The following is a 21,496-nucleotide window of genomic DNA, read 5'->3' as shown; positions in this document are numbered from 1 at the left end:
AATCAAATGCAGCCCCACAGCAATCAGGTTCAAACCAGAGGCCAGTGCAGCACTGTGCTCATGCTCGGCTCCTTACCCTTCCCAGGAAGTAATCATCGTTACAATACCCCGCCTGATCTCTGGACGGGAGCTCTACAGGGGGAACACCCTCTACAGGACACTCTTGGGAACCCTCCGAATCGTAAGCAAACTCCCCGAGACTTTCACTGCTGGATGAGAAATGCTTGTAGTCCTCGACTCGAAGGAATGGCTGAGCAGAGAGCCCCTCTTTCAGGAAACTGATGACCGGAGTGCTCCCAGGAATCGGGGAAGGGGGTTCGGAGATATGATAAGATGTCATCTGACGGTCCAGGTTCACGTCCTCGGAATCAGAGACGTCAGACAAGGCTTGTCTGCAGTCAAAGAACTCCAGATCTGAGTCAGACAGGTGTGGAGACTCAGAGCACTTTCTGGATGCTTCTGGTACAACCTTTGTTTCCTTGTATCCAACTTTAGAGAAGCCCATTTCAAAGTCTGAGTGGGAAAACTCAAACTCTTCACTGCTTTCAGACTTTCTCTCAGTGGCAGCTCGTATGGCAGCCGGAGCTGAACTGGATTCACTGAACACTGGAGAAACCAGACCTAAATCCCTTAGAGAAGCCAGGCTGCATTTGGACACCCCGAGTGTCTGATGTCCTGAAAACACCGCCTCATAATCTGCTGGCATCACAAACTCTGTTGGCATGGGTGAAAAAAGCTCACTGGACTGAGCTTCTACTGAAGATGTCTCCCATTCCACCCCCACTGTCTTCTCACACCGAGGCAGAATCGGAGTCACACTTCGGTGGGTTTTGTAAGAGCTCTGCTCCGAGAGCTGAAGGGGAACCAGTGACTTCATCCTGGCTTCAGTGACGAGCTCATCAATTCTACTGGCAGCTCGTGTTGCTGTAGCAGGCAGCACCTCACTGTACACCTCATCCTCAGCCTGAGACTGTAGTGTCTGAGGACGAGCCTGAAAAAATGTTGACATGATCTCAGTAAGTTGACGGTATATCAGCTGGCACACACCTCAACCATGAGCGATTCAGGTTAGCGTCACTCCAGCCAACAGCTCATTATGTAGTGAAGTGTCTAAAACATGCAACTGAGCTGCAGACATGTCAGCCAGAACGGAACTGATCGATTAGTCCACTTCATTAGTTCATCAAGACACATCGGGAGCATCTCAGTTAGACGGTGAGTCTACGTGGTCTATTGTCATGCTCTCGGTCCTACCTGAAGAAAAGTTGCCGTGCTCTCCTTGTGAGCTTGTAGGATCCTCTCTTCACTTCCTCCATCTTTAACTGAGAAGTCTTCACGGATGTCGCCTCTACCCAGAGAGCTTTGCTTAATCCGTTCTTCATGAGACAAAACTTCACAAACTTTCATTTGTTGCTGTTCGGGACTAGATTGTTCTTTGCCAGACTTTTTCTCACTTGTCTGAAGTGACGATTGTGATGCAGTTGTTGGACTTTCATTTGGTAACGGGGTTGACTGATCAGCCACAAAAGGAGGCGTGAATTGGTTTAAAAGTTCTGTGTCAGAGAGGAACCTACCAGCACTGTCAAGAACAAAGTCTAATTCACCTGATTCAAAGCTTTCAGGGCTCTGAGGCCTGGGGCTGTCATCAACCCAGCAATTGATCGGTAAAGCCACAAACTCTGACTCTGATGTTACAGATACTGGTGACGATGATCGGTCCACAGGGGTAGGATCCATAAAGTAGGAGGATAATATCCTCATAAACTCAGGTACTGGAGAATCGGGGAGGAGCCATCTGAACTCGCTGGCAGACGATGTGGATTCAGGTGAGGATGGTCTTTCAGCATCAGCGGTTCTCCATGATGTGACCATTAGCTCACACTCCGAATCTGAACTGAGGTATTCTGGTGAGGATGACCAGTGTGTGATTGTGTGTTCATCCAAACATACTACAAACTGTGGAATGGGTGAGTCTGGAGACAGAGACCGGTTCTCGTTGTACTCAGGCATTGACTCTGGAGACGAGGCTCTTCTGTCTATCATGTGAACAGCTGATTTAAATGACACAGGTCTGTACTCTGGCACTGACTGAGGCGACGATGGCCTGTCTTCTTCACACTGATCTCCAGACAGCACAGACTCTGCAGATGACGGCCTGCCTTCTACAATTTCAGACTCCCAATACGATGGCATGAAATCTATATCTGATGCTAAGGTTTCAGGTGAAGATGATGTTGATCTTAGGTACTCAACACATTCTGGCAGTGCCATGGTGAATGCTGGCAGAGGGGAATCAGGAGAGAGTGGTCTCACCTCACTCACTGACATTACAGATTCTGGTGACGAAGCTTGTGTTCCTGTTACGTCTGAAATAGTGAACATCGGCATATCGTATATCAAAGATTCTGGTGAATAACATGTACTATCATTTTCAACGTCAACAATAATCACCCAATCATCATCCTCATCCCTGTTAGGAGCTTCAAATTTGAATTCCTCCTGCCGATACGGAGCTGCTCCTGAAGACACATGTTCAATCTTCGGCGGAGGAGATTCACATGCAGATATAACTTGTACGATTGACGTGCGGAGATGGTCATCCACAGTTTTATCTGTAGTGGGGAATCCATTATCAACCTCTGGCGGTGTGGCCAACACAATCGGTTCATTGCTTTCTTTCACCGAGTCCTGGTCTAGATTCTGTTGTGAGCTCCTCTCATACTCTATTGATCTGCCAATAAACTGCATAAACCCTGTTTTGCTGCTGAAGGTTTCTCCTACATACTGAGGATCATGGATTTGAGAAATCAGCTTCCAGACCTCAGCGTTGTGAACGAGATTATACTCAGCAACAACGAGGAGAGGCTCTGCTGTTGACAGGGGAGAGCTGTCTGAGGGTCCTTCTGATTCATTTACCGCTGATTTTAGTGCCTGTATTTGATCCCAGGATGGCTCCAAAGCTTCAGGAGAAATTGATCTACCTTCTGTAAAACAGGAAATTGGAGATGGTGATGAATCTTCATGATCTGATGAATCTGCCGGTGATACGGTTCTCACACTCAAGATATTTCCCACACATGTTTTTCTAAAGTCAGGTATTGGTGTATCAGGGGTCAAGGGTCGATAGTTGTCATCTGAGCTTTGTGACTGAACTGACAGAGTTCGCTCAGTAGCGCCACATGAAGGTGGCAATGAGAAGCAACATTCTTCATCAGACCACGGGGACTCTGGGGAACTCCCAGGGCGCTTTTCTGCTGTTGCTGCCTCCAGAACATTTTGTGTAAACCAAGGAAGAGGCGAGTCTGGGGACAACCTCTTGCATTCATCAAGTGATTGAGTAGATTCTGGAGACACTGAATGGATGTGTGTAGGTTCTAACCAATTCTCAGGTGACAGGGGTTTGTATTCTGGTAACAACTCAGCAGAGAGTGGCCTGTCCTCCATGTCTGATTCTACTGATCCAAGAGAATCTGATCTGTCCACAGTGACACTCATGGATATTAAAAACTCACTCAAAGCATACTCAATATCTGAGTCGACGGGTTCAGGGGATCGATATCCAACATTTACAATAACACGCTCATGTACTGCTGGTGTGTAGTCAGGTATGGGAGAGTCTGGTGACAGTGCTTGGTATTCCTCTCCAGATGCTCCTGAACCAGGTGAGGAAGCTCTATTGTGTAGATCTAGTGATCCCAGGCTTATGACAATATATTCATTATCCGAATATGTTGATTCAGGGGAAGTTGATGTGTTCCTGAAAACAGACTCAGATGATTCCAACATTGACTGTGCAAAGTCAGGCAGAGGGGAATCTGGGGAAAGTGTGAGTAGTGAAAGAGATTCAGGGGAGGAAGGTCTGCTTTCCATAAATGTTTGAAAGGGTGAATCCACTTCCAAATCTGAAAGCCCTGGCTCAGGTGATGTAGACCTTAGATACCTGAGGGATCTGACAAACCCTTGTAATGTACACTGATGAGTGTGTGATCTGTTGTCACAGTCACACATCTGTGAAATCAAAGAGGCATATTCGACTTCTGAACACTCAGATTGTGGTGATAATGACCTGAAACCAGAGACCTGAGGGTACGTCTCTATGACAGGCTGTCTGAAGTCCTGTACAGGAGAATCAGGGGAAAGTCTATTGTAATTTATGATAAATTGTAAAGACTCAGGAGATGAAGGGCGATCGTCTAAGAACAATAATGGAGGTAATTCCATTTCTGAATCTGAGAGTACTGATTCAAGTGAAGAGGCCCTGGAGACCATATGTGACATGGAGATGTCTGCGACTGTTACGGTAAATTCAGGAACGGGTGAATCTGGTGAAAGAGGTCGAAATCTTTCAATTGACACAGCTAAATCTGGTGATTCTGCTCTGTCCTCACTAAGTAAGGAGATGCACAACTCTGTGTCTAAATCCTCATCTGAATACACAGTTTCAGTTGATACTGATCTGTACCTCATAACATACATACTGGGTACATTCAAGGCATATTGGGGCAATGGTGAATCAGGAGACAGACATCTGAGATCACGGTCAGGCCCGCAGGATTGGCATGAGTCTGCTCTGTCCTCAATATCAATTATCTGTGAAATCAGAGGAGCGTATTCTAATTCTGAAGACTCAGATTCAGGTGATGATGAGCTGTAACCACTGAGCTGAGGGTGAGTCTCTATCCAGGCCTGTCTGAAGTCTGGTACAGGCGAATCAGGAGAAAGCCTTGAGTCATTACTAAAAAGCTGTAAAGACTCAGGAGAGGAAGAACGATCTCCTAAACACGATAGGCAGGACAGCTCCATTTCCAGATCTGACAATACTGATTCTGGTGAGGAGGACCTGGAGACCACATGTGATATGGATGATTCTGGTACCTGTCTTATGAACTGAGGAATGGGAGAATCTGGTGAAAGTGGTCTTAATTCATCTTCACATGTAGCTGAGTCTGGAGATTCAGCTCTGTCCTCAAAAAGCCAAGGAATACACAAGTCTGTCTCTAAATCGTCATCTGAGAATATTGACACAGGTGACATGGATCTAATTGTAACTACCAAGGTGTTAGGTTGGATGTGTGTATGCTGTGGTATTGGAGACTCTGACAGACTACGGTGTTCATTCATCGATAGGAACGAGTGAGGAGAATCTGGTCTCTTATCTTCTTGAAACAAGCCAGAAAGTAATGGCGCAAGTTCAATATCAGAGGAAACTGATTCTGGTGATGATGACCTGTACCCACTGAAACCTCCAAATGAAACTGGCAAATACTGTCTGAACTCAGGTATGGGAGAATCGGGTGAGAGTCTTGTGTATTTGCTTGGTGACGCAACAGAGTCAGGAGATGAAGGTCGATCATCATATAACATCATCAAGTATTCTATTTCCATCTCTGAATCTGTTGACACTGATTGTGGTGAAGAGGATCTATATTCCAGGCTGTTGTACTCCTGTACCACCTTTCTACATTCTGGAATGGGAGAGTCTGTTGAAAGCAATATAATGTCTTTAATCGACATATCTGAGTTGGTTGACAACATTCTCCCTTTAGTCTCTGATGGTTTTGAAGTGTCCAATCTATCTTCGGTACGATGTAGGGAATGCTCAACATCAGACATGATTACGTTTGGCAATGCTGAGGTAAACCCAACAAATGATGGGAATCGTTCAACTACCCTTCCTATGAACTGAGGTACAGGTGAATCAGACTGGTCTCCAGATGCTTCTGAATCAGGTGATTTAGGCCGGTGCTCATCTAAAACCGAAACAAGTAGCTCATCTTGATAATCAATATCAGAGAAGTAAAGTGACTCAGGAGAGGTAGATCTGCATTCAGCTGATAGAATGATAGGATGCCCAAGGACTAACGGTGTGAATTCAGGTACAGGTGAATCAGGTGAAAGTGACCTGAAATCTATTTCAGAATCAGGTGTAAAGAATCTTTCCATCAAATCTATTTCTGGCCAGTCCACAACAACTGACTCAGTGTCAGACATGCTAGATGGCGATGGTGATCTGCCTTCTGAAAGGAACACAGCTGGGACTATACTTTGGATGAACTGTGGCAGAGGAGAGTCTGGTGATATAGGCCGAGACTCTTTGACAGACACTGTTGAATCAGAAGATAATGACCTTATTTCTGCAACTAACTTCACTGACTGCGGCTGAATGGGCCTGTATTCCACTTCTGATTCTGGTGAAAGAGACGTCCTATTAGCCTCTGATGACACCGAGTGTAGTGATATGAGTCTTTCATGAGTGCATGAATCTGTAAGAATGAATCCTGATAAATTCTGACCTTCTGAGTGATCAGATTCATATGAGAAGGATTGACATGTACTAGTTACATGCAATCTTGACCTGAAGTCAGGCAGTGGTGAGTCCGTAGAGAGCAGGCTTCGTTCACTTAGTGAATATTCAGTTTCAAGAGAGGACGACTTCAATGTTGATGCAAAAGTGTCCAATTCTGAAAGTTGGAGTTCCGTGTCTGACACAAACTCTGGAGATATTGGACTCTCACCTCCCACAACTGGATATTCAACGAGTGACACAGAAAATTGTGGAGTGGGTGAATCTGGAGACAATTTACTATACATGTCAGAATGTTCCGAGTCTTGAGAGTCAGACCTCAGAACACTGAGGGCCGCAGGTGAAAGAGGTCTGTACTGTGCCTCAGATTCAGGCGATCCTGGTCTACTGAGCTCCTCAACAACCAAACTGCATGGGACCAACTCTGTACTTATCACAGCGTCACATACATCTGTGATAGCACTGTTCCCAATAACGTCTCTGACATAATGAGGGTCATAGAGTTGACATATCAGCTGTTGGGCTTTATGTATCACACCAGCGTCCGATTTCTTGTGTTCTAATGTGGAACCAAGAGAATCCGGTGAATCTGCTCTTTGGTCCGTGAAAGTCACTGCAGAGGAAAACCCATATTCACTGTCTGATAGCTCTGACTCTGTTGAGGAGGATCTGTACTGGAAGGCAGCTTGAAATGTCTCAGGAACTATGGTTGTAAAGTCTGGTAAGGGCAAGTCAGGCGATAATGTGTCATTTTCATTCATTGATATTACTGAATGTGGTGACAAAGGTCTGCTTCCCTCAGCGGTGACTGTCATGTAAAGGTCCAGCTGTTCGTCTGACACATCAGACTGCAGTGAAAATGGTTGAGACTGTGAGATGTCAACCAAGTTACTGTCAAATTGGACAAGTTGGGAATCCGGACATGAATCTGTCACAGATGTTGGTGAATCAGCCCTGAGAACACTTAGTGCTGATATTTCCTCAGATGACAAAGGTGTGTACTCTAACTCAGAATCAGGTGACGCTGCTTTTGCTTCCACCGCCGCACAACACACATTTGGAATGTCTAACTCCACCCTGTGCTTGGACACCCATTCTTTAACATCCGAATCCTCAACAACATATTCCAGTCTCGTTCCAGCATACTCAAAATCTCCAGTTCTTCTAAAAAATGTCTCTCCAACATATTGAGGATCTTGTATTTGTGAGATTAGCTTCCAAAGATCGGCATCATAAACAAGCCTATCGACTGGGACCCTGATGGCCTTTAGCGTTTGACCACTAGCATCCAGTACCCTTTCTGTAATGTCTGATGTTTGTGATTCTGGAGAGTCAGGTCGTGTTTCAGAAATGTTCACTTCTGCTCTGGATTCTCTATCTTCAGCATCTGAAACAACTGAATCTGGTGACGATGATCTATGGGTAATGGCGGACACTGATTCAATAAATTCTGTTTTAAAATGAGGGATTGGAGAGTCCCCTGTGTACCCATCTCCAGAAAGTACTGAATCAGGTGACGATGGTCTCACTTCAGAGCGCACTGATACTGACAAAGCCCCAAATTCCAAATCTGAGCAAGTTGAAACTGGTGATGAGGATCTTTCAAATGTAGCTGAAAGGCAAAATTCTGGTATAACCTGTGAATATTCTGGAACAGAAGACTCAGGTGAAATTGGCCAGTTTTTGTCCTCAGAATATGGAGATGGTGGCCTGCTCTCAGAGAATGACACCAATGAGACAGATTCATATTCAAGATCTGGATCTACTGATTCAAATGATGATGACCAGTCAAATGGAGCCTTGACAACAGACTCCACTAAAGACGACTGAAACTCTGGGACTGGTGAGTCAGGAGACAATGCTCTGTAGATATCTGTAGATGACACAGAATCTGGAGAAGACCCTCTGACCTCAAACAGGGATGAAACATTTAATTCAGATTCCACTTCTAGATCTGATGATACAGACTCTGTTGAGACTGACCGGTGATAAACTTGAGAGGAAACCGAAAAGGAGGTGAAGTTTTGAGGAATGGGAGAATCTGGTGTCAAAGGTTGCTGACTGTCCACAAATCTCCCTGAGAGAGAGGCATCTGGTCTGAGTGGTCCCAGCAGCTTTAGTGATTGTGGAGACAGAGGCCCATGTTCTGGCATTGAATCTAATGACGCTGACTTCTGACATAGTTCTGACTGTGAATCTGTAGTTTCACCTTCTACCTTCTCATCCCAGAAGTCAGTGGTTGTTCCTGTTTGCTGAAACCTTCCTGTCTTACTCAGGAAAGTTTCTCCGGCGTACTGCGGGTCGTGGATTTGGGAGATGAGCTTCCACAGTTCAGCGTCATGAGTCAAACTGTAAACAGACGTACGGTATTCTGGAAAAGAAAATGTTATCTCATGCTGAGGGGCAAAAGCAGAAGACTCTTGTGTCATCACAGTCATAGAAGAATCTGTCATACATGTCAGATGTCCAGATGTGGTTTCAGACAGTGAAGAATGTGTGACAGCTTGATCACTTGAGTTTGGCTCTTCATGCGGTTCAGGTATCAAGTCAGAAAAGTCTTCATGATGTTCTGATACATTCTGCTTTTTGTCTTTCTTTGATTTGTCCACATTCAACAATTCAGGAGGAAATTCCTCACAAATCTGATCATCGGACAAGACTATAGTTTCTTCTAGTGAAGCAGCACTGTTTCGCTCAGTGTGACTGATATCAGGCTTCACCGATTCTGTGATGGGAGCATCACTATCAACAAGGGTTTGTTCTTTAAATTTGGACTCCTTCAAGGTTAAAATGTCTTTGCTTTTCTTTACATGAAGAGTAGCACCTGTTTCTGTTTTAAGCCTCTGAACACAATGTTCTTCTACAGCTTCTGGTGGTATGTGTGGTTCATCATAATGTAGCTTACTGTGAGGATTTGGACATGACCTATTGTCACTAACAGAGCCACAAGAATCTGGAGATACTGGCCTGAATTCAAAATGGGACAGCAATGGCATGGGTTTACACTCAGTGTCCGAGAGCACTGATTCTGTTGAGGATGAGTGATACATAGAAGAAATGGGATTCACAGCCTCTAGGTATTGTGGGATTGGTGAATCTGGGGACAGAAACTGATTTAATGTATCAGAGTCAGGAGAGTTAGATCTATTGTCTAACATTGCTGTCTTCAGTGACACTGGACTGCAACGAGACAAAGACTTGGGAGAAAAGGGTCTTTCCTCAACATCGGACAGAGGAACAATGATCCAGTCATCATCATGCTCAGATTTTACTTCTATCGCTGTTGTTGGTTTTAGATCATCAAGCATGGAATAACTCACAATCTGAGCAGGTTCAGTTGTTGTAAGGGGCGAAGCTGATTCACACTCATCTCCCAATGGAAGTGAAGCAGGTGATGAAGCTCTGTCGTCATGGTAAAACCATGGCAGTGACACAGATCCATATTCTAAATCTGAGCACGCAGACTCAGGAGAACTGGATCTAACTCTTACTGCAATTATGGCAGAATCAGAGCAAATGTGACTGAAATCAGGTGGCGGGGAATCAGGTGACAGAGCTTTATACTCGTCAACTGAGGCCACAGACTGTGGAGATAACGGCCTGTCTTCACAATGCGTTGACAGGAAGGCCATTTCAGGTTCTGAATCTGTAGAGTCTGACCCAGGAGATGGCGAATCACATTTACCAACTACAATGAGATCACAGATTGGTGGCCAAAACCCTGGGACAGGGGAGTCAGGTAGAAAGCATGCGGAGACGGCGCCTGTAGAATCAGGAGACGATAACCTGCTCTCATGTAAATCAGGAGTCCCTTGTTCAGAAGCTGAAAAAAGCCAATGCACTGTTTCTAAAATGGCAGACTGGGGTGACGAAGCTCTGTCATCTATGTCAAATGTTAATGACTGTGGGGAGATGGATCTCTCTCCACTATAGTCACTGCCTGGTGACACCGGCCTTCCAAATGGCCTTCTGTTTGATACCATTGGCGTCAATGGTCGCTCCACCGTTAAAAGCACAGGTGTACCCCTTGGCAAAATGTGTAATGGCTGTGTGGGTTGATAAGTTCCAACATCTGTAGGTTCCCATGGAAGCACGAGTGGTGGGAGGGGGGACAAGGGCCTAAACTGAGGTACCGGAGAATCGGGTGCGAGGGTATGAAAGTCCTTCATTGACATCACAGAATCAGGTGACGAGGTTCGGCTGTCTGTCAGGAGCACAGACGCATCGCCAAATTCAGGAGAAGATGAACCACCATGAAGTTCAGACAGTGATACGGTTGAAGTGCCCACATCCTGATGTGTGTCATTGTCCTTTATAAACTCTACTGAGGCCAACGCCTCATTGTCGGGTTTATCTTCCGCTGAATATGACTCATACGATACCTGAACCAAGGCAGTGCCAGTTGTGATTTCTGGCATTAAGCCTGGGATTTCTAAGCTAACATCAGAAAGACTGGCTAATTTCTTGCTTGTATTTGGGGTTTGGTTTGTGCCATGAATGGATCTGACATCACCATCACCTGAAACCAAGTCCTGGTCAATACTGACCTCAAGCGTAGCCAAAGATGGAAGGTCATTATCAGGCCCTGTGTCAGCGACAGCTCCCTGAACTTCATCTTTCATGACACTCTGGTTTCCATCACTTGGCGATGAACTCACAAGCAGGACAGACACATCCTCAACGTCATAACAGATTGGATCAACCTCATATCCATACAAGACTTTATAAAGCCGCCGTGAAACTTCATTCATGTGTCTTGAGATCGTTTCTTTAGTGTGTGGGTTTTCTTCCATCGCGTCTTGGTCCAGAATCCACTGATCAGGAGGTTCCGCTCGTTCACTTGTAGGCGTGAGATGTATATTTTCAGAGACATTCTTGCCTCCTGTAAGTTCCATTGAGAGTTTTCTAAAGTCTTGCTCTGCCTGCTCACCCTCAAACAAGCTAGCTCCAAAATCTGTCATGGACAGCAGTTGACTTTCACACACACCCGTTCGACATCTGTTGGATGTCTCTCGCCGCGACAGAGGGCATAAATGATCCAGGCTGAGTCCAGACCGGCTTGTCTGGAGACACTCTAAGCTCCAGTCCTCTCCTCCCTCCGCTCCCTCACACTCTGCAGTTCCCTCATCATCACTCAGTTCAGACAAGGGGTACGGAGGCGTGGCAACCTGGGCACATAGCTTAGGAGCCTCTTTGTACACCGGGTCCATCCCATGGCGGCGCAGATTGTATGGAGAGGTGCGGTAGAGTGTGAAGAAAGGACTTACTTGCTTATAACTTCCTGTGTGCACAGAGTCCGTCACTTCTTCATATATTCTTTGGGATGAGCTACAAAGAGAGAGAATATTCAGTCATTTAATGTTTCAATGCAAAACTAATGTAGTAATGCATATTGCAGATCATGGTTTTAGGCAAGAATTGTTTTGGGTGTCCATCCCAGAAATCTTGGTGTCCAAATTGATAGGCGACTGGGGGGGGGGGGGGGTTGTTAATTTAAAAAATAGATAAATAGATAGACAGGCATAAGTGGTACATTCTGCTACATTCTGGACTAGTAAATACTACATTGTAACATGTAGATTTGGCTTCTTAACAGTAATGTATTTCCTTTTCTCTTTGACATTTTTGCTGATGCTTTTAATATCCTTTCTTGCTTCATTAAAAAGTTGTCTTTTTTTTCTTTTAAGGTAATAGCTTATTTTCATTGGTGATGGTTTTCACTTGTATCTGTACCTGTACCTGACTCCCCTCACTCCAAACTTCACCACATGTACTACAAGTACTACAAATACTTTCTATTCTCCCCATTTAGTTTTTATTAGATCTCTGCAGGCCTCCTATAGTGCAGTCCAATACTTTACAATGTCACAGTCACACATTAAGTGGTGATGGAACAAGCATGATTGTCATTACTTAGATCAAAATCAACATTTTCACAGCAAAGAATATATTATTCTTCAATGAAAAGCATGAATGATGTGCAGTTATTCAAACGTGTCACTATTTTGGAAATGAAACATTAGATCGATCATCGGGCTACAGATATTCTGCAGATAGAATTCTTCAGCATCTTGGAAAGAAAATTCCTCCTGTGTGCCCCAGCATTTAAACGCACCAGGATGAGTCAGAGGATTATGAACCAATCTGAGGCTGCCTTTCAAAAGTATACGGCACATGTTATCAATTGATCCATCAGGTAGCTCGTTACTGGGCATGATACAAACCAGAAGTCAGTTGCGAGTTGTGTACTCAAGCCGATAATTCACCATATGTTGGCAAAGAAAGATGGATTTAAGCAAAATTAGACTGTGACAAATAGTGATGGCTATTATTCACAAATTTTAGAGGCTTTGAGCGAAACGTCTGCAAGTTTTCTGGCCGTCTTCTTTTTCAGAAAATTGAAGGTCCAAATGACGGCTGGGCGGGTCACTGCCTAAAACCATGTTACAGATCAAACAAAGTAAAATGTAAGCCAACATACTAAGATGTTTCCATCTCTTTTTGTAATTTCTCTTTCTGTGTGTTTCTGAGGAGGCCTGTTACTGTGGAGTCCGTCTCCAGTCCTGCCGGCTCGTGAAGTGATGACAAACTGGATGACAGATCTTCTGTCGACACCACGGGGACTTCCTGTCCGGAGCCTGGACTCCGACCAGCAGCCTCTGCGTGTCTTCCCGGTCTCGGGCTGTCGATGTCTTCATGCAGAGCAGAGAAACCTAACCGGCAGTTCAGAACAGGGACAGAGTACAAATGTTCTACAGTGAGTGACGAGCAGTTGATTTCAAAGAAAAACTGCTTTGTGCACCTTCATTATGGTCCAGGGCGATGGTTCTTTCGATTTCTGCATAGGTGTGCGATGATGTCTCGTCTTGGGTGGATTTGATTATCTTGGTTTCAATGAGGTGAACGATGTCCATTCGGTTGATCTTTGTAAGAGTTTTCATGAGGCCGGCTTCTGCTGGAACAGGAAGCACACTTAAGGCGCAGTTCCACCGCACTTTCTGGTCGGAGCGTCGCGGGGTGGGGCAGGCTTTTGCATGGTCCGACTGAAAAGTTGTGGATGGTACGGAAAGAACCACCGGGTACAATTTTCCGCTGTGACAACCGCCACTCTAGACTTGCCAGCAACATTAAAATATTTCATCACCCATAACCCTCCTGTTGTTTACATACAGTGCTTTGCGCTCACTGATGGATTTCTTAACTGGGTTAATTGAAATGTCGGCGTGCAACGCAGCATGGCGGTTTTTAACCTGAGTCACAAGAGAACAACTTGGGCCTGAGTGCGCTTTGCCGTACCAGAACCTTCTGATCTGCTCCCTCTGACCTTTGGAAACGTACTGCGGTGGAACTGTGGCTTTAGAGCTTTCACTGGTGTTATTGAAAAGTGTGTACCATATGCAGGTACCAGAAGCTGACCTGTTGCATGCGGTCCTTCCTTCTCAGCCCAACATCTTAATAGAGCATGGCTTTGGTCTTGCAATGAGTTTGGGTTTTCAACATGTATCAGGTTGATCCTCTCCTCACTGAAGTCCAGCTCTCGAGCTAGCTCTGGAGGAGAAAAAGAAACCTATCGGTGAATATGCTCATCTGACGGAGAAATGTGAGGCGCCAGCGAGAAACTAAGGCAGTGTGACTCACCAGTCCAGCTGAAGCCCAAGTGGTCGGCTATAATGGCCAACCGTTGCTCTTTTCTCTCTGCTTCATCCTGTGGATCTACTGAAATACCACCAGACAGCCATGAGCGGTCAGAGCCGCAGCGGAGACCACAACTCACATCAGTCACAAATGGTCACTGGCTTTCTTTCTATTGACAGTTTGGTTCGCCATCAATCAAGTAACTCTAACGCAGAGCGCAATGTGCCTCTAATGTCTGGCAGTGACAAATAATGCGGTGACGCTAAGATTGAAAAATCACATTTCGTCACTCAAACGGCTGCTGACATTACAGAGTGATTGTGTCGAAAATATATACATTTCACTAATCAGAAGTTCCATACAGTCTCTAAGTCAATCTTGAGATCTTCAGCACACATAAAAGGAAAGAGAGACGTCTTTACAAACACAAACAGGCTCGAGCAACACAGCAACACAGGCATTTCAAATAGGCTACAACGGGACATAACTAAAAGAGACAGAGAGGCAGCACCTTTACAGTTCGTTAACTAATTATGCAGAAGAGAGAGAGAATAGCCCCTTAAAGTGGGGGGATACCTTGACTTTGGACTTTTTCATCTGGGATTCGCTGCATCTGTGTCTCAACAGGGTCGTCCCACAGTGGTCTAATGGGAAAGACGGCTCCTGAGGGAGGGAACTGCATCTCTGGGAACGTTTCTCTCTCTATGATTGACGGATCAATGAGACTGCTCTCGTCATCTGATATGGCCTCTTGCTCTTTCTCTGCCTGTGCCAACCTCGCCACCAGTTTCGCTGCTTCATCACTTATCTCTTCAAAAAAATCAAAAGACTGTTTGCGTGACTCACTTTTCTCTTTAGTGGGTGTTGTTGAATTAGAGGACTGACCACTTTTGCCCCGGACTGGCAATCTGGACTGGAAGCCTTTAGATTTTGCTGACTCAGCACTCAAAGGGCGACCCTGTTCTTTTTTAGAAGGGCGCTTGGCAGGCTCCCCCTCACAGAAGCTCTTTGCTTTGGATGATGTTGTCTTGGTTTTGACTTCCACAGAGGGACCTGCGTCTGTCTCAGACTTTCTCCGTGAGTCCTTTTTGATGGGGACCTTAAGCTTCCTGTCTTGTGTGCTTTCAGGACGTTTGACTGCAGAGTCAGGCTTGACTGGGCTAGCCTTGACCGGAATTCTAGATTTAGAATCAGAAGTGAAGGAAGGCTCTCTTTTAGGGGTGTTTGAGGAGGAACTTGCATGCGATGGAGAAGGAATGGCAGATTTGCCCCGACTTTGAGAAGTGGACTTAGTTTGTGTTTTCACTGGCGTCTTTTTAACATTACTGGAAGCACTTGGTTTGAATTTGGCAGGAGTTTTAGGGGCTTCTACCACTGACTGTAGTTCTTCTGGGGAGGAATCAGAAGACTCCTGCCCTTGTTCAGAGTAAACAGATCGAGTGACAGTAGTTTCTGCAGTCTGAACATTTGTTATCATTTGTTCAGGGGGACTTGTGGCTAAATCTGTGGAACCTTCATTTGTACTTTTGTCTGCTTTGGTTTCAAGACGTTCAGGTGATGTTTGATCTTTCTTTGTAGGCTTGCCTGATGCCGAAATGCCCATTTTAGGGATTTTAGATTTGGAGGTATCAGCTTTAGAGTCTAGCTGATCACTTTCAGACAGAGATTGAGGCTGAGAATCAGTCGTTTCTTTTGGTTTCTCATCCTCTTCATCCTTAATCCCTAATGTTAGATTCAGACCAACCTCAGGTTCGACAACAGATCTCCTAATTTCCAGTCTAGCCTCTTCTATGACAGGTTCCTCTACAGGCTGTTCACCTATTTGGAAAAAAGCAAAGCCTGCTCCTTCTTCCTCATAGCTCCTTTTGGTCATGTCAATGGCGCCACTTCTGGTCATCTCAAACAGCTTCCCTTCCTGGAAAAGGAAAGGATTGGGCTCGCTAGTGGGAGTGCTCTCCTCTGTTGGTGTTCTCCCAGGTGTGGTATCTGGAGTCGCCTGCAGGGACTGACGGTCCACAGCTAAATTGAGTATCTTCTGTTCCTCCTCTTTCACTCGGGCTGCAAATGTGGCATCATCCTCTCGCATGGCAGACCATGCCTTGGTGTCTACCTTCGCGGTTACACCTTTGGACTCAGTCCTAGGAGCTCCCGGTGCTTCATCGTCCTCTTCTGTGTCATCATAAATAGATGCTTCTGGTTTGAACGTTTCCTTTGTTTGAACTTGAAGAGTTGCAGAGCGTCCAGACTCTGCTGCTCCCGTTTGCCCCTGGTGGTCACCTTTTGCTTCATCTGTCACATTGCTACCAATTTTACATTTCCTACTACCTAAAGCTGGACCATCATCTTTAACGTCTCTTGACTTCCGTAAGCTCGCCTCCTTTTGCTCATCAGTCCTGTTTTCAGTATTTTTTGCACTACTGTCTTTATCAGCTTTTGCAGATGATATATCATCCTGTGCACTTTTTTCTTTGACTTTGGAATGCTGCTGGTCTGAGACAGAGTGAGGTCCCTCTGAAGTGACAGTGGCTGATGTTGTGCTCTTGACCTCTTTGCTCTGGGGTCCATCATGCAAACCTGCTGAAAAAGGAGAGGGAGGTTGTACTTTAATATGGGAATCATCAAAAAGAGCTAATTCTGACTCTTCTGTTGCTCTACTGAGCCCCAATTCCCTTTGCCAAAGGCTCTGGTTTGTGGGCTCTACGGTTTCAAAGCTGTCATCCCCTATTTTGAAGTCAGCTGATGGAAACAAATCTTTCCTAGACTTCTTTTTGCTCTTCGCGTCTTGTTCCATTTCATCAAATGTTTTTATTTTGGCTGCCATCTTAAACATTTCCTCCTCTGGAGTGATTTTTCTCTTAGCTTCATAGCTGTCTGCTGCATCCTCTTCCTTCGGGTCTTCAGGGATGACAGCCGGTTGGGATGGAAGTGAGGGGGATGAATGGTCAAGGGGTTTAGGGTTTACTTCATAACTTACCTCTTCAGAACTAGGAGTTTCAGGGGAAAGGGGACTCTTACCTGAGCTTGTCATCTGAGATGTCTGCTCACAACTGTCATCATTGGCACTAGCCTCATGGTCACGGAGAAGCCTACTACGCAAAGCATCTTGGGGGAATTCTGCAGCTTTGGTGGGATCTGGATGACTAGAGGTTTTACTAGGAGAGCCTGGTGAAGGTGTGAAGGTTAGGTGGCTTTTGGCCTCTACAGGACTGCTTTCTAAAGAATCACGAGGAGGGGACTCCTTGGTTGGACTGGGTTCAATAGAGTCTGGGGATTTATGCGAGGAATTGTCATCCATAAGAGGACTACCTTCTAGAGAGTCTCTGTGGCTTATTGTGAAAGAGTCATCTGCTAATGGACTGAGAGCATCCGAGTCTTGTTTTAAAGGCAGGTTTAGGTTTTCATGGCCCTGAGAAGAGGATCTAGAGGCTGGAGAACCAACTAAACACAGGACTAGCTGATGATCAGGGCTACCATCATCATCATCATCATTATCATCACCATCATCATCATCACCATTATCATCATCATCATCATCACTAAGAAAGGTTTCTACAGTCTCTGATATTCTCTTTGTAAGATTTTGAGGTTTAGATGGCTTAAATTCACTCCTCCTATTAGATAAAGACTCACTTGTAGCCTGGTCATCTGCAGCCTCGCTGGAGGAGACAGGGACGGTCATTTCTGTAGACAGTTGGTCCCCAGTGGTCCCTAGACCAGAGTCTCCAGACTTCTCTATGTCTTTACTCTCTGTTTTAGCAGCCATCACCGTGCCTGCTGAGGTCTGTTGTGGGGAAAGACACAGACTGTCTGGGCTTGAGCCTGGGGTGGCCAGTGCCTCGTGCTTGTCACTGTCTTCAGAGCTCAGGTGAGGCGTTCCGTCTCCAGAACTGGCACTTAGTGAGTCTGCCACAGCCTCGTGTTTCAAGCTGCCAGAGCTATCATCAAGGCCACCATTTCCAAAATCTACAGTTTCAGGTAGCTCTGATTGGGCTGCAGCAGCAGACTTGATATCTTTGTCTTCATCCTGACAAGGAGTCTCTTTCTTGCAAGGTTGGGAATCCAGCGAGACTTCATGTTCTTTGGAGACACGGGACATTATTGCTTTGGTCGTGGACTTTGAAGAGCTGGTTTCAGATTTTGTGTTTTTTTCTGATCTCAAGACAGAAGACGTTTTAACTTCGAATAGCCCAGACATTCGTTTGGAGGGGTCCTCCCCTGTTTGGAATGCTTGCATCAGCTCTTTAACGGACATGGTCTCCTCAAGCTTCTCAGGTTCAGCTTTGGGGGATTTGGGGGGGCCCTGTTTGGATTTAGGGCTCTCTTTGGCTTTTGGAGAGGGTTTGTTCATAACGGGCAGATGTGAAGACTTTCTCCCAGTCACCTTTTTGCTTTTCTGCTCTGCCTCTACTTTCTGTTGCAAAGCTTTAACTTTGTCCTTGATTGAGCCAATGGGGGTTTCTTCAATCACTGGGGATACGGGCGACGCCGGGGTCGGGACTGTGGGCACACTGAGAAGAGCTCCTGCATCTTTAGATTCCTCCATATGCCCGGGGTCTTTCCCCTTCTTTCTTACTGGCTTTTTAACATCGCCAGCAGCGGTTTTGTCCTGCGCTTTAGTTGGAGTGGTTGGCTTTGTACTTTTCCGTAGCACAACGTCAGTGAATCGTTCTTGGACACCTGCATCTTTTTTAGCTTTGACTTTGGAGCTTACAGGTGCATCAAGCAGGTATTCTTTAAGGTCGCCGCTGTCCTTTATGGCTCTTGGTCTGGGAGCCCCTCTGTTCCCCCTACTTTCACGTAAGACAGGCTCTTGACTTTCTAAGGCGGCCATCTTTTTGGCCTCTTCTATTTCACTCCCTGAGAGGAGAACCCACTCCTCGGCCATCCTAGATGCTTTCGCTACCGCCTGAGCTGCCTCACCGTCATAAGTTCCACTCCTCAGTATCTCACTAACTTTCTCTAAGTCCTCTTTAACTTTCTCTAAGTCCTTTTCCATTATTTCTAATGGTTCTCCAGAAACTTCCTCAGTCCCTTTCTCTAGACCACAACCTCCTAAGGAAGGAGATTTCTCTGTGGAGTCTGCAGTCAAGATGGCAGTCATTTTGATCAAATCTTGTTTCATCTCTGAGACGTCGGAAAGAAGATCTGGCTCTCGAATCAGCTCTGATTTCAGGACTGACGTCTCCGTCTCTTCATCTTCCATACGGAAGAAGAACAAGTAAGGAGCAAAGAAAATCAAAAATTCAAATTAAAGGAGACAGACATTGGAGAATGTGGTCAGGACAAGATTGGAACACACTTCAAGGATCAGAGGACAACAACTTCACAATGGGTTCTACATCAGGGTCATTACAGGAGTCTGGCTTTAACGTTCATGTCTTTCAAGGGAACAGTGGTAAAGCAAAGGCTAAATCATATCAATGAGAAAGGGTATGCGCAGGAAATAACTTGCTTATACGTTCACACCCACACTCACAAGACAAAACTATGAAGCATAACTAAAAAACAAGAATAATCCAAACGACTCCGACAACAGGTGACAGCAAGAAACCAACAGGAACAATGAACACAACGAAGGAAATGAAGAAATAACATGGAAACACCTCAAGACTGATCGAGTGCATGGAAACGTGAATGTGATGGCAAAACAACTGAGAAGCAAAACTGAATCAATCAAAGAAAGCCAGTGATGATTTCCATAACAATGACGATTCTCGATGAATCTCAATCTAGCACACAACAGACTATTTACTGAATCTATTGATCAAAACATCAAATCAAAGTTTCTACGGCATTATTTCACTTTATGATGAAGGAAATAGTGATATATATCCAGAAAGAACTGAACAGAATAACAAGAGTACACAAAACTCAATGAATGGAGGCAACAATAAATTTCAAAATAAAGAAGACAACTCACACTCACACACACACACACAGACACACACACACACACACACACTCACACACAAAACCATCGTTAGGCAAGTTATTTCCATGCAGAGCAAAGGAGAGTGGTATGATGGAGTTGTCAATGAGGAGAGAAGACGGGCTCATCAGAAAATGATTCGGGTGAAATAAAAGTGGAATCAAAGAGGAGTTTAGACGACGTGTGAGCTGCTGTTGGTTCCTTCAGACTGGTTCTACTGCTACTACAGTGTTTACTGGACCAGCATCATCTGCAGGACAAAATATCCAGAATGCCTTCATTCAGTATTTTGTGAGGTAAAGTGGGTGAGACGGGGAGGATTCAAAGGGTGAGCAGGGCGACTACTTGCTTTACCATTAAAAACTATAGCTGGTCTCAGTTGAACACTCAGGCCTCCACTTGTACTGGAAATGTGCACAATCATGCAGTTCTGGGCAGCTGGAAGTGTCGACACAGCGGGAATAATTCTTCTGTGATTTGGGTTTTGCAGGTGTGGCCTATTGATGATCCACAACACTGAACTGGATTCTGCAGACCGACAACTCTCGCGTATCACATGATAGATCTCCCACCAAACAGTCATTTCTGGTTGAATGGCAGACTTCCTGATGGTTTTTTACATCAGCTATAATACAACTGTTGGGATCCATAGATGATATAATTGGCTTTGACAATTCACAGGTTATTTCACTGAAATCTTAAAGGGCCAAACAGAGTATTTTGGCATTTGAAAGGACAAATAGGCCTTTTATCATTATATGGGCCCCGTTAATACGGCAATGTATCAAGTGAAAACGCAAAACTTTCGTCGCGGTTTTGGTGTCTGTTTACACGGCAACTTACGGCAACACGCCGCCGCGCAAACAGGTGAAAACAAGACTTTCTGAAAACGATCAAGCGCCATCTCCTGGGAGATGACGGAAACTCTGCAACTGCTCCTGGTCTTGGTAGTGGAACCAGCCCTGGTCCTGGTCCTGGTCCTGGTCCTGATCCTGGTTTCTCCCAGTCCATATTCTCCTGGACCTGGTAGTTTTATTTTGACAGTCACCATAATAACAATCCAACTTGGTGGTCTGTTCACTAGAATGTCTGTGTTCTCCCAGTGTTAATGTTTAGAGTATGGTTTTCTCTGCTGTGTGTGTGTGTGTGTGTGTGTGTGTGTGTGTGTGTGGGGGGGGGGGGGTTCCATTACAAAAACAACCAACAGCGCCAACTAGTAGTACAACATGAAAACTACATTGTCTTCACTGTTTCTGTTGCAGGCGGACATTGTTTTCAAAATGTTGCCGTGTAAACGTGAAACTTGTTCCAAAACAAAAAAACGCAAAACCGACGTGTTTTCACCTGGAAGGTTGCCGTGGAAACGAGGTCTGTCCTTTGATTGGACATAACTGTGGCGAGTTGTGATCAAACCGCAGCACCTGAGCTGTTTTGCAGCCGGCCAGACTTCAACGATCACTTTAAGCCAAATGAGCGACCCAGCGCCCAAAACAAGCACTGATGCTTTAAAATCCAGGACGAAGCCGGAGGCCGGCACTCGAACGCGGGAGCAGCAGAGAGGCGCCAGGGCCTGGTGTACGTACGGTGGTGGAAGTGTTTTATTCTTTCTCCACAAGCTCCATCTCCAG

The 21,496-nt window shown here is 45.4% G+C and overlaps 1 protein-coding gene across 1 annotated transcript in view; it reads right to left on the bottom strand.

Annotated features, from left to right (window-relative positions):
• The window catches only part of LOC308147035 (uncharacterized protein), a 101,613-nt gene that overhangs the window by 15,928 nt on the left and 64,189 nt on the right, over nt 1–21,496 (bottom strand). Inside the window, exons 35-40 of the mRNA XM_080519083.1 lie at nt 13,943–14,020; nt 13,721–13,852; nt 13,107–13,256; nt 12,786–13,017; nt 1,255–11,632; nt 77–991 (exon numbers count right to left, since the gene is read on the bottom strand). Of these exons, the coding sequence (XP_080375209.1) occupies nt 77–991; nt 1,255–11,632; nt 12,786–13,017; nt 13,107–13,256; nt 13,721–13,852; nt 13,943–14,020 (11,885 nt within the window). The remainder of the gene's footprint in view (nt 1–76; nt 992–1,254; nt 11,633–12,785; nt 13,018–13,106; nt 13,257–13,720; nt 13,853–13,942; nt 14,021–21,496) is intronic.

Source organism: Blennius ocellaris (assembly GCF_963422515.1).
Source record: "Blennius ocellaris genome assembly, chromosome: 23".
NCBI lineage: Eukaryota > Metazoa > Chordata > Actinopteri > Blenniiformes > Blenniidae > Blennius > Blennius ocellaris.
This window is presented reverse-complemented; position numbering and strand designations above follow the sequence as displayed.